The sequence below is a fragment of the Thalassophryne amazonica genome, chromosome 6 (genome assembly GCF_902500255.1).
Source record: "Thalassophryne amazonica chromosome 6, fThaAma1.1, whole genome shotgun sequence".
Classification (NCBI taxonomy): domain Eukaryota; kingdom Metazoa; phylum Chordata; class Actinopteri; order Batrachoidiformes; family Batrachoididae; genus Thalassophryne; species Thalassophryne amazonica.
In genome coordinates, this window is record NC_047108.1 from 50062503 (window position 1) to 50076203 (window position 13701).

A 13701-nucleotide genomic window follows, 5' to 3' on the forward strand; every position below is an offset into this window, starting at 1 on the left:
GGGAGCAAAACCAAAAGTGTTGCGTTTATATTTTTGTTGAGTGTATCTGCAAATTTACACAGGCCTTGGCTAAAAACTTTCAAACTGTTCTCCTCCACTACACGTTTCATGCAGGATGTGTGTTAATTCAGTTAGAATGTATGCTCTATTTAAATTTAAAAAAAAAAAAGTAACCACTTGACCATTGAGAAGCTTTTAAAAGCATCAATTTGTGGAAGGTTCCATACTGTATAAAGAGGCATTCATTTTGGTTTGTGTAAACTCAGCGTACTGACGTAAAGAATAGCTCACATGGTGAAGAAAAACTGAAATAAATACTTAAATTATTATTTTTAAATATATTCTAAATTTATTTCAATTTTTCTTCATTATGTCAGCTGTTTGGTGGATCAACAGTTGAATGAATGCGTCTTTATACAGCATAAACGATTCCAGAAATTGATGGGAACACTCTGAATGACTAATTGGCATAACTAGGGGTTAATTGAGGAACTTTTGGCTGGAGGTGAGGGCATACAGGTAGAACCAATGCCTTCTTGCAGTCAAACAAAAATATAAAGAATTACACCAAGTCTTCCAGAGCAAAATTTAAAATCTCCACATCAGTTCCCCTATTTCGAAAATATTTGTGATGCTTCGAGCAGCTGTATAGTTTTATATACAAAGATTTGGATCATACAGACTTTCTGTGCTTGTGTAAGGAGGCCAAAATGAAGAAGAACTTTATTAATCCCAAAGGAAATTGTTTTGCCAGAGTGCCTAAACAGCAAACTTTTTTTTTTACAGTAAGAACAATGACTACAACATGTTTATGTTAAATGACTGAAAGACACTTGCACAAGATGTTGACAGTATTTCACATAGCTCTGAGTAACTGAAAAATTCTGATTATGTATTCATCCTGGGCAGCACGGTGGCTTAGTGGTTGGCACTGTTGCCTCACAGCGAGAAGGTTGTGGGTTCAATTCCCGTGGCCTTTCTGTGTGGTGTTTGCGTGGGTTTCCTCTGGGTGCTCCGGTTTCCTCCCACATCCAAAGACATGCGGGTTAGGTGGATTGGAATCTTTAAAATTGTCCGTAGGTGTGTGTGTGGGTGTGTCTGTGTTTGTTTGTCTATTTGTGGCCCTGCGACAGACTGGCGTCCTGTCCTGGGTGTACCCCGCCTCGCGCTCTATGACTGCTGGGATAGGCTCCAGACCCCCGCGACCCTTAATTGGACTAAGTGGTAGAAGACGGATGGATGGATGGATGTATTCATCCTGCAGAAAGGGGAGGAGTTATACAGTTTGAATGCCACAGGTAGAAAGGACCTCCTGTGGCATTCTGTGGAGCACCTCGGTGTCCTCAGTCTTTTGCTGACAGGACATTAGTGTGGCATGCAGGGGGTGGGAGGTGTTGTCCCGGATGGTGAGCAGTTTTCTCAACGTCCTCACCAGAAACAGCCAAGAATAATAATAATAATAATCTTGTTAAGGTCCAACAAAATGTTTCGATCACAACTAATGAATTGATGAGTTGGAGGCATCAGATAGAAATGTGGCATTGTCCCTCCACCCCAGCTACCTAATAGGCTGTCATGCACACAGAGGAAACCATTAATACAAAATTGACATAAAGATGAGGACACAGGTTGAGCCTTTGTAGAATCTGGCTTCATTGCTTCCTCTTTTGGTAACAGCCTCTCATACAGTGCTCTCATAAAGGTAGGAGATGTCACAGTTCTGTTTGATGCTTTCAACTCATTCATCAGTTTCTTGTGATCAGCAGTGTTTCCTTGCAGTCAGAGTTGATTTTTGCTGCTCTCTGGGACATCCTAAAAATTTGTAGGATCCCCAACACATTGCTATCAAGGTATCAAGGTGTCTTTATTATCCCCAATGGGGCATTTTGTTGTGCAGCCAGCAGAGAGAACATATTCATATATGTAAGGATTAAACAACGAGAAGCCGTGCATTATATATGGTTTGAATGCACGACACGGAGTCTAAAACACCACGACGCGAAGCAGAGTGGTGTTACTTCGTGAAGTGCATTCAAACCGTATAATGCACAGCTTCGAGTTGTTTAATCCACTTATACCATGGTCCCACACAGTGAACTAACACACAAATAGTTATTTAAGTAACAGAACTTGATAAAAATATGTGAGTATTTGGGACTATTTTATGCCAGTCTCAAGATATTTTGTCTCCAATGCGCTTACCGTGTCTGCGGGCTTGCGCCACAGCAGGCCACTCACACCGCCCCCCTCTCTGCTGTATGGAGCTGTGGCAAACTCTGGCAACAGGTCCAGAAACTACACTCTCTGTTTTGATGCAGAGCACTCGGCAGCCCGCAAGGATAGAACCGTTTTCTTCTTCTTTCCTGTCTTCAATCTTGTCCAGTTCGTCCGATGTTAAATCTTTATGCCGTTGCTTTTGCTGTTCTTCTCGTTTGCTCTCCTCCTCTTTCCATTCCTTAAACGTTTTATTTTGGCCAGAAATATTAAAATTCACTTGGAAATCCATGTTTTATCGCGTTTGTCATTCACCTGTCAAAACACAGCTGATCTGCGCCAACTGATTTGCGCATTGCTATGGTGACGACCAGAGCGGAGTGATTATAACAGTGACTTAACTCGCCAAACTACGTGTGCGTATACGGGTGATTCTTAGACTACGGGCACTTATGTCCTTTGATCATATTGTATGAAAAACAGAAAAAAGGGGAAATTTCACACTTTTCTAGTTATCTTTACAATGAAAGTGTTTTAAGAAATTTGTTCTAGTAGTCTGATGACTTTTTCACCTTTTTTCAGCATCATTATATGCAAATATTGCCGTTTTGTGCTTGTCCCACACCCAGACTTTTGATCTTCAATGATAAAAATGAATGGTAAAAAAAACGTTTTTTTAATGTTTTAAAATATCTCTGAATAAAATATCACTAAAATAATCAAAACATAATTGGGGTATTCAATGTCATACAACTGTTGTGATTTTGTTTAAACAAAATGTAGTTGTCCCACACTATTGCCGTAATTTCCACCACAACACTGTAATGTCCCTTTAAACAGTTTCTATGAAAGATTGTTTGGGTAGTTTCTATGGAGATAAACAGTGACATCAGAGCACATGTATATAGCACCAAATCACAACAAACAGTGGCCCCAAGGCACTTTATATTGTAAGGCAATGGTGTGGTGGAAATTACATTTACAAGGCCAATAGTGCCCGTAGTTAAAGAATCACCCATACACAAAAATAAAGCACGCCACTTAGACATGGAATTGTCACTGACCATGGTATATATATATATATATATATATATATATATATATATATATATATATATATATATATATATGAAAACACTCATGTGATAGTATTTATAACAGTGGGTATAAAAGAGTTCTTCTGTCTATTGGTCTTACATTTCTTGGACACAAATCTATGGCCGGACGGAAGCAGTTTGAACTCTGTGTGCAAGGGGTGACTGAGATTATCCAGGATTGACCACGCCTTCTTAACGGCTCTGTTTTTATGGATGGATGACAGGTCATTTAAGGAAGCACTGGCAATCTTGCTACAATCATTTATAATATGAAGCATTATTTATAACAGTATTTATAAATCTGACAAAAGTAATTTTGGATCAATATTTTTGGCAAATGTTGTCCTTTGTGTGAAACCAACAAGCCATTTCCACTGCTGATCCAGAGTGTGTCCTGTTGGCCATTTACAGAAGGTGGCTAATGCTTTGTGCAATAGAAAGCTGGTCATGATATAAAAATATTCTAAACGCGTGCACTGCCCATCATATATATTCCACCCAGAGAAATGAATGACTGGAAAGCTTGAAAACATATTCATGGTGTATTTATTCACGGTATGACAGTTAATTCCTTCAAGGTGATACAGTTCTTAAGACTCAAAATGGTTTAGGGCATTTGGTGATACGACCTGCCTGTAAATTAGAACAGATTTGCATCATCTCAGAAATGCATTTGGTGTGAAGTACTACTCTCAACACTTTCATGTTTTGAAAATTAATGGGACACATTCTGGTCATTTACAGCTGATTTACATATTTAAATCATGCAAATCCAACAGAAGTGTAAGTAAAATGTGTGATTACTTTTTATATTTAAAACCACATAATTTGTTTTAAACAGCCTTCAGTAATAAATTGCTGAAGGCTGTTTAATTAAGACTGTTTAAGTTATAGAAAGTTATGCCATATTTAATTTGGGGTTTAGAGTTAGTTTAGTAAGGAGTGACCAATAACAATAGTTTTGCGCTGTCAAGTACTGAGCAACAGTCGATTAGTTTCATTCATGAAAAAAAAAATCTCCCATTTGATTTGTTTTATTTATTATTTTTAGAATGCGAATGTTTAAACATTTGACATTAGTTTAGGTTTCTTTTAAACCACTCAGTTTTTTGTTGTTAAATTAAACAGTGCAATTTCTAGCAATAAAAAGGATTATGTAGTACTTTGTATTTTTGTTTATTGCATGAAGATTTAAAATAATCAGTATATTTCAACAGATTTAATTAAAATGTATTTGGTTGTTGATAATTATGATCCGTTATTCATAAGCTTTGGAAAAGCTGAGACTCATACCCTCTGAGTGAATAGCTAGAGTGCTTCCCCTCCAGGCCTTTAACAAACCAGGACTCAAAAAGACACATAAAGAATAAGTGCCTTCATCTTGTAATTCATCCAGTTCAAATGATACATCATCCATCCATCCATCCATCCATTTTCTTCCGCTTTATCCGGAGTTGGGTCGCGGGGGCAGCAGCTCAAGCAAAGCTGCCCAGACCTCCCCCAGCTCCTCTGGGGGAACCCCAAGGCATTCCCAAGCCAGCCAAGAGATGTAGTCCCTCCAGCGTGTCCTGGGTCTTTCCCGGGGCCTCCTCCCAGTGGGACGTGCCCAGAACACCTCTCCAGCGAGGCGTCCAGGGGGCATCCGGAAAAGATGCCCGAGCCACCTCAACTGACTCCTTTCGACGTGGAGGAGCAGCGGCTTGACTCCAAGCTCCTCCCGAGTGACCGAGCTCCTCACCCTATCTCTAAGGGAGCGCCCAGCCACCCTGCGGAGGAAACTCATCTCAGCCGCTTGTACTCACGATCTCGTTCTTTCGGTCATGAGCCAAATCTCATGACCATAGGTGAGGATCGGAACGTAGATCGATCGGTAAATCGAGAGCTTTGCCCCCCTACTCAGCTTTCTCTTCACCACGACGGTCCGATACAGCGACCGCATCGCTGCAGATGCTGCACCAATCCGTCTATCGATCTCACGCTCCATCCGTCCCTCACTCGTGAACAAGACCCCAAGATACTTAAACTCCTCCACTTGAGGCAAGGACACTCCACCGACCTGAAGAGGGCAAAGCACCTTTTTCCGGTCGAGAACCATGGCCTCAGATTTGGAGGTGCTAATTTTCATCCAGGACCCTTCACACTCAGCTGCAAACCGCCCCAGTGCACGCTGAAGGTCCTGATTTGACGAAGCCAACAGAACCACATCGTCCGCAAACAGCAGAGATGAGATTCTGTGGTTCCCAAACCAGACCCCCTCTACACCCTGGCTGTGCCTAGAAATTCTGTCCATAAAATAATGAACAGAACCGGTGACAAAGGGCAGCCCTGGCGGAGGCCAACGTGCACTGGAAACAGGTTTGACTTACTACCGGCAATGCGAACCAAGCTCCTGCTGCGGTCGTACAGGGACCGGATAGCCCTTAGCAAAGGACCCCGGACCCCGTACTCCCGGAGCACTCCCCACAGGGTGCCCCGAGGGACACGGTTGAACGCCTTCTCCAGATCCACAAAACACATGTGGACTGGTTGGGCGGACTCCCATGAACCCTCGAGCACCCGATGGAGTGTGTAGAGCTGGTCCAGTGTGCCGCGACCAGGACGAAAACCACACTGCTCCTCCTGAATCCGAGGTTCGACCATCGGTCGAATTCTCCTCTCCAGTACTCTGGAATAGATATGATACATCATAAGGACCAAATTACAATTTGAAACCTACTCAACATTTAAACATTGTCATGTTTCCTTCAAAATAAACATTGAACTGGTTAATGGCATGACTGTGATTAGTTATATTGATATCAATATCTATTGGTGACAGAAATATAGACATGGCTTCATGTACGTAAGTATTCACAGCCTTTGACATGAAACTCAAAATTGAGCTCAAGTGCATCCTGTTTCCACTGATCATCCTTGAGATGTTTGTGCAGCTTAATTGGAGTCCACCTAAGGTAAATTCAGTTGAATGGGCATGATTTGAAAAGGCACACACCTGTCTACATATAAGGTTGCACAGTTGACAGTGCATAAGGTCAAAGGAATTGTCTGTAGACCTCGAGGCACAAATCTGGGGAAGGGTACAGAAATATTTCTGCTGCTTTGAAGGTCCCAATGAGCACAGTCTCCTCCATCATCTGTAAATGGACGAATTTTGGATCCACCAAGACTCTTCCGAGAGTTGGCCGCCCGTCTAAAGTAAGCAATTGGGGGAGAAGGGCCTTAATCAGGGAGGTGACCAAGCACCTGTTGGTCACTGTCAGAGCTCCAGCATTCCTTTGTGGAGAGAGGAGAACCTTCCAGAAGGACAACCATCTCTGCAGCAATTAGGCCTGAATGGTAGAGAGGCCAGACAGAAACCACTCCTTAGTAAAAGGCACATGGTAGCCCGCCTGAAGATTGCAAAAAGCACCTGAAGGACTCGCAGACCATGAGAAACAAAATTCTCTGGTGGTCTGACAAGACGATGATTGAACTCTTTGGTGTGAATGCCAGGCATCATATTTAGAAGAATCCAGGCACCATCCTTACAGTGAAGGTGGTGGCAGCATCATGTTGTGGGGATGTTTTTCAGCGGCAGGAACTGGGAGACTAGTCAGGATTAAAGGAAAGATGAGGGCAGCGATGTACAGAGACATCCTGGATGAAAACCTGCTCCAGAGTGCTCTTGACCTCAGACTGGGGCAATGGTTTATCTTTCAGCAGGACCCACAGCCAAGATATCAAAGGAGTGGCTTCAGGACAACTCTCTGAATGACCTTGAGTGGCCCAGCCAGAGCCCAGACATGAATCCAGTTGAAAATCTCTGGAAAGATCTGAAAATGGCTGTACACTGACATTCCCCATCCAACCCAATGGAGCTTGAGAGGTGCTGCAAAGAGGAATGGGCAAAACTGCCGAAAGATAGGTGCACCAAGCTTGTTGCATCATATTCAAGAAGAGTTGAGGCTGTAATTGAAGGTGAACCAACAAAGTACTGAGCAAAGGCTGTGACTACTTATGTACATGTGATTTCTTAGTTTTTACTTATAATAAATTTGCAAAAACTTAAAAAAAACTTTTTCATGTTGTCATTACGGGGTGTTGTGAGTAGAAGTTTGAGGGAAAACATGGATTTACTCCATTTTGGAATAAGGTTGTAACATAAAATGTGGAAAAAGTGAATCACTGTGAATAATTTCTGGATGCACTGTAAATATAACTGGTAATCAGTCAGTTACTATTGCAGCACTTGTAAAGGTTACAGATCACATTTTTTGGCAGGTAAATTAGTAAAATACTTCAGTGTGTTTTTTTTTTAAGCAAATGGACAAATCGACATACTATAAAAAAGCAAAAGTCCATGTGTTACTTTTTCTGTATGAGCTTAGTAATGTAATTTTACAGCAAACACTGTCTTGTGTTGTCTTCCAGGTTGGACCTCACCAAGGACAATCAATGGAAGGACTGTCCAGGCTGTTAAGTTAACAGGCTCCTTGTTTGAGTCATAGAATGGAACACTGAGATTTTGGAGTTCTTGCTTAATTAAAAGAGGAATATTTTTTAATCCATGAAACAGTGACTCACTTTTCATTTAAAGACTTTGGTTCATTAATGAAAGGATTTTTTTCACCATTACTGAAGGGACGCCTGCACTGAACATTTGAAGATACGTTTATGACGTCGGAGGCATTTTCTTGGATTATCAGCAGTCTAATGATGGCGGTCACTGCTTGGTAGCTGTCTCCTCTGTGTTTGATCCTGTACCATCTGTCCCTGGCTTGAGGATTTATGTACAAAACCCCAAGACAACCTTTTCAAGCGTCTTTTTTTCCCGTCACCAGGAACATAGTCAAGCCTAAAGTCCAAATAACCTCCTGGTAAGAGGTACTGAAGAAAACAAGGCCAGAGAGAGAGGAATGGAGGGAAGTAAAGGGCAGCTGGCTTCGCTGCTTGAAAAATATCAACAGTTAGATGAATAAAACATCTGAAGAGAGAGAGACAAACAGAGAGAGAGAGAGAGAGAGAGAGACAGAGAGAGAGAGAGAGAGAGAGAGACATTCGTGACATCTGCCTGAGGAGGAAGTTATTCTTCCATCATTCTTTTGTTCTCTTTTTTGCATTCTTCCCATTGTTTCACTCTGTTGCATCCCTGTTTTCTTTGTCCTTCCCATCCTGCACCTCTTTCTCCTGTCGCGGTCGCAGAGCTGTAGCCGGCCTTTTAAACAGACAGACATAAGCTTCTACGCTGCTTATTTGTCGGCTCGCGTGCATTTGCTCACTCCACCACCTTCACGTCTCAGTTCTCCCATCCTCTCTTCGCCTCCTGCTCCATCTCTTCCTCCTCTTCCTTCTCCTTGCAGTGTGTGATGGTGCATCCCCTCCTCTCGTTCCTGGAGACATGCCTGTGCAGGAGATGGCAGTGAGTCCTGTCAAGTCCCTGTACTGGGAGCAGTTCCCCCCCATGACACAGTGCAGAGTCTACTGCACTCCCGTCCACTATGAAGGTTTGATCTACGTGCTGGGGGGCTGCAGTGAGACCGGTGTGCCCCTGGACAGTGCTGAGGTCCTGGATATAGAGAGCCAAACCTGGAGCCAGCTGCCCCCGCTGGCCACGGCTCGAGCGGGGGCCTCGGCCGTGGCACTGGGAGGTCAGGTGATGGTCCTGGGAGGCATGAATCAGCAGCAAACCCCACTGGCCTCTGTGGAAGTGTTCCACCCTGATGAGGGCAAGTGGGAAACTAAGTCTGGCCTGGGACAGCCGTCTATGGGTGTCACCACTGTGGAGAAAGGTAAGAAGCTGCAGTGCTTGGAATTCTCTTTTTCTTTACTGTGATTCAAATGCTGGTCTGGTAAAATTCATACAGTTGTCATACTGCTGTATCTGAGCTAGTAGGTTGTACCACAGAGCCTGGACGTCTGTCCATCATTTGGACTTCATTGCAACCAACAGAGGGTGGCACTGTAGCCTCAGAATGTAGATTATTCTAAATGGCTGCATGAATCATATGTCTTTCCTACTTTATAATGAAGTTTTTGGACCCATTTGAGCTGCAAAGTCAAAGCAAGTCATGACCTGTGGTGGGAAGTTTGTTGTAGCACTGGTGCAGCCTACCACTGTGACTGTCCACCAATGAACAATACATTTGTCCTTTCTGTTTAAATTAGGTGGACAAACCTGTAACATTGCCCATTCTGGACCCTGCCCTGGTTTATAGTCATTAAATTTGAAAGGAAGTGGCAAACAAGCAATACACATGTGAAAGCGGGTACACATTGCGGAATATCTTGCAAGCAGTACTTAACACTTTCAAGTGTTGTCAGTAGATAAAGGTTGTAGCTCGTTGTCTACCTTCCTGATGTTAGAAACTAGTGTTCATCTTTCTACCGCATTTCTTGTAAGATTATTGAGTCGTTTAACGGAGGGGGAGGTTTCTCTCCTCCCTGAGTTTAACACCTTCGTACCCGTTTGAGAGGTGGACCGTCCCAGTCAAAGTCCTCACCTGACATTGTCCTCGGAGCGGGACACACCCAGTGTCCACCAGAACCAGAAATGAGAGCTGCTCTGATCACCTCCGCACCTCGCCGGCTGTTGTGACCCCCCCCCAGGGTTTGCGATCAAGATTTCCTGCAGTAACTGATCCGTAACTGAAATCCATAAACTACTTAAACTGAAATATATATATATATATATATATATATATATATATATATATATATATATATATATATATATATGTGTGTGTGTGTGTGTGTGTTATAAATGATATTCACATTTTGTGAGGCCCGTGTTCACATTTTGGGGGATACTTTTTAAGTATTCACATTTTGCAATTAATGGTTTGTGGATGATTCACGATTCGCAGCTGATTCACATTTTGGGCAATAACAGCTCATTAATGTGGGTTTCTGTGGCCCTTCATCCACCATAATGAACAGTTCTGAGGAATATCTTATTTGACACCCAGACTGTAGTGCTTCACCCTCATTTTGTGGTGCTGATGGAGCTGGAGGCCACAGTGATGAGACTCAAGACCTCCTCAGAGCAGTGATTAATTATTCACCTAATGTAAGCCTCCCAATGCATCAGTATTCAGACACGTGCCGCTGTCCACACTTCATAAAGTCATTTATGAAGGTGTCAGTCATTTTAATAATCATAACAATTTATTTAATGACTGCTTTCAAAGCACTCAAGGTCACCTTGCGTTACATAAAATCAGTGTCATAGCCAGCACTACATACATGCAATGAAACCTGTCCTGTCCTGCAGCAACCACGGTGAGAACCAGAGTTCAGACAATTTATGGATGTGATGGTGCATTTTGTCACTGCTATGCTGATGACCTCCAGATGCACATTCCTGTTTATATTCATGATGTCTCAAACTGCAAAACATGAGCTTGTATGACTGCTGTACTTTTGAACTCTGAGAAGACTGAGATGACTGTTTTTGGCCCGAATGGATGTAGATATCTCGATGATCAGTTAACACTGTCATTGGGTGGCAGTGTGATTCATCATAGCAAAACCATTAAAAATATTTGGTTGACTCTTTATTCAACATTGTCCTTTGATTTGCATGTAAGAGAGGGGGTAATGATAGGCGGCTTTCTTTTGCATTCATTGTAATGGTTCCACTCATCCTGTCTGTAGTGGATGCTGAGACACTGATTCATGCTTTTTTGTGTCCTGCAGAATTGATGAATGCAATGTATTGGCATGTGGTTTACCTCATAAGAGTATTAAGAGTCTTCAGATGATGCAGAATACTGTTGCTGGTATTTTAAGTAGCACCACAAAATCTCACCGTTTCACACTAGTAATGGTGTCCTTTCGCTGGCCATCTGTGAGTAGGAGAACAGATTTTGAGGTCCTGCTGTTAGTTTATAAACTATTGAAGGGTTGTGCACCCTTTTACTTTGTGGGACCTATTACACATTATAGTTCAGACTCATGCCCTCTGGCCTCAGTGTGCAGTCCTGTTGAATCCTTTAAATCTAAACATTTTTCTGTTGTTTATAGTTATATATCTGTACTGCTCAAAAAATTTAAAGAAACACTTGGAAAACACATCAATGGAAAAAAAAAAATCATGCTGGATATCTTTCCTCATATGGACTGGGTAATTTGTTAGGAATGAAAGGATGCCATATTGTTTGTTGAAAATAAAAATTGTCAACCTACAGAGAACTGAATTCAAAGACACCCCAAAAATCTAAAGGAAAAAACTATGCCGCAGGCTTGACCATCTTGGCAAAATTTCATTGCAGCAACTCAACATGGTACTCTGTAGTTTGTATGTCATTTGTATGCTTGTATGCATACCCAACAACATTGGAACATGCTGTGGGACCTCCTCCCAGATCTGGACCAGAACATCACTTAGCTTCTTGACAGCGTGAGATGCAACCTGGTGGCATCAGATGGAGCAAAACATAATGTGCCAGAGGTGTTCTATTGGATTTAGGTCAGGCAAACATGGAAGGCTGTCAGTGGTATCAATTGCTTCATTCTTCAGGAACTGTCTGCATACTCTCACCAAATGAGACCAGGCATTGTCGTGCATCAGGAGGAACCCAGGATAATTCTGACAGTTTGTCCAAGGATTTCATGCCGACATCGAATACCAGTCAGGGTGCCATGTCTAGCCTGTAGAGGTCTGTGCATCCTTCCAGGGATATTCTTCCACAGACTATCACTGGCTACCATCAAACCAGTCATGCTGAATGATGCTGCAGGCAGCATTACATTGTCCACGGCATCTGTCACATGTGCTCCGGCTGAATCTGCTCTCATCTGTGAAAAGCACAGGGCACCAGTGGCAGACCTGCTAATTCTGGTGTTCTATAGCAAATGCCATTCACGCGCCATGATGCTGGCCAGTGAGCAGAGGCCCCACTACAAGACGCCGGTCCCTCAAGCCACCCTCATGAAGTCTGTTTCTAATTGTTTGTTCAGAGACATTCACAACAGTGACCTGCTAGAAGTAATTTTGTAGCGCTCTGGTAGTGCTCATCCTGTCCATCCTTGCACACGGGAGCAGATACTGGTCCTGCTGATGGATTAAGGACCTACCACTCTGTCCAGCTGTCCTAAAGTAGCTGCCTGTCTCCTGGAATCTCCTCCATGCTCTTTAGACTATGCTGGGAGACACAGCAACCCTTCTGGCAATGGCAGAATGGCATTGATGTGCCATCTTGGAGGAGTTGGACTACCTGTGCAACCTCTGTAGGGTCCAGATACTGACCATGCTACCAGTAGTGACACTGACCTTAGTCAAATGTAAAACTAGTAAAAACCATTAGTCAGAAAAGATGAGGGAAAAAATGTCAGTGGCTTCCACCTGTAAATCCGTTCCTGTTTTGTGTCTCGTTGCTCCTCTAGTTCACCTGTCATTAATTTCATTAACACTAAAGCAGCTGAAACTGATTGACAACCCACTCTGCTACTTCACTGACCAGATCAATATCTCAGAAGTTGAATTTGTTGATGCTATACTATGATTTATTTGACACTTTATGTGCAAAACAACAAATAGGCTAATCAGTAATCATTTATGAAAATAGTTGTTTTTTGCAGCCCTAATTCCAAGATAACCCCAATAGTCTTGACCTGTGTGGATTTGGCATGCCATGCATAGTCATTCACGACCTCTTCATCACGTCAACGTTTCTGTGTAGGCTGTCAGTTGTCCAGGTGGTTTTCATAGTAGAGAAGCTTGAATCACCTCAACGCAATCTCACCCCAGTTCGTGATCAAGAAGAGTGACTTAATCTATTAATTCATGATACCTTCGCAAAATATAGTAGTTGTTTTTTTTTGATACCGGTATCATTTTGTGATTTAAAAAAAAAAGAGAAATAAGATGTGAGATTGAGGGGCGTTAGGGTTAGACTGCCACTTTGTTCATTGATGGGTGACCACATTATGAAAATCTACAACATTTCATGACTGTACCCCCCCCAAGAAAAAAAAAAAAAAAAAAAGTTAGACTGGGATGCTCACCTTGTACATCATCACAGCCCTTTTCTTCACATCATGTTGTTTTTCAGATAAATGATGCAGCTTTGGGAAGCGAGGCAGAAATCAAAGCCTGATGAAGTGTAATGCAGATTTACACACCCAGTCCTCTGAAGCTCCAGTGTTAACTAATTAGATGCTTGTTTTTAGAGCTCATCCATAGGCATAATGTTAGTGAAGTGCCTTCTGACTGGATGCCGCTCGCTCGTGATTAAAGCAGAGGCTCTGAGACTGATTGTTTCTTTCAGACACTGGTGCTTAAAATCGTTCAGTAAATGCTGCCCTGAATCAGTCCCATGATGCTGATTATGTATGTGGTCATTGTGTTGTGTGTGTGTGTGTGTGTGTGTGTGTGTGTGTGTGTGTGTGTGTGGTGGGGGGGCACGTTCTG

The 13701-nt window shown here is 42.6% G+C and overlaps 1 protein-coding gene across 1 annotated transcript in view; it reads left to right on the top strand.

Annotated features, from left to right (window-relative positions):
• The first annotated feature begins 8328 nt into the window (after positions 1 to 8328).
• LOC117512175 (kelch domain-containing protein 8B-like) overlaps positions 8329 to 13701 on the top strand; it is a 686860-nt gene continuing 681487 nt past the window's right edge. The window contains exon 1 of the mRNA XM_034172165.1: positions 8329 to 9079. Coding sequence (XP_034028056.1) covers positions 8689 to 9079 — 391 coding nt within the window. The 5' untranslated portion in view covers positions 8329 to 8688. The remainder of the gene's footprint in view (positions 9080 to 13701) is intronic.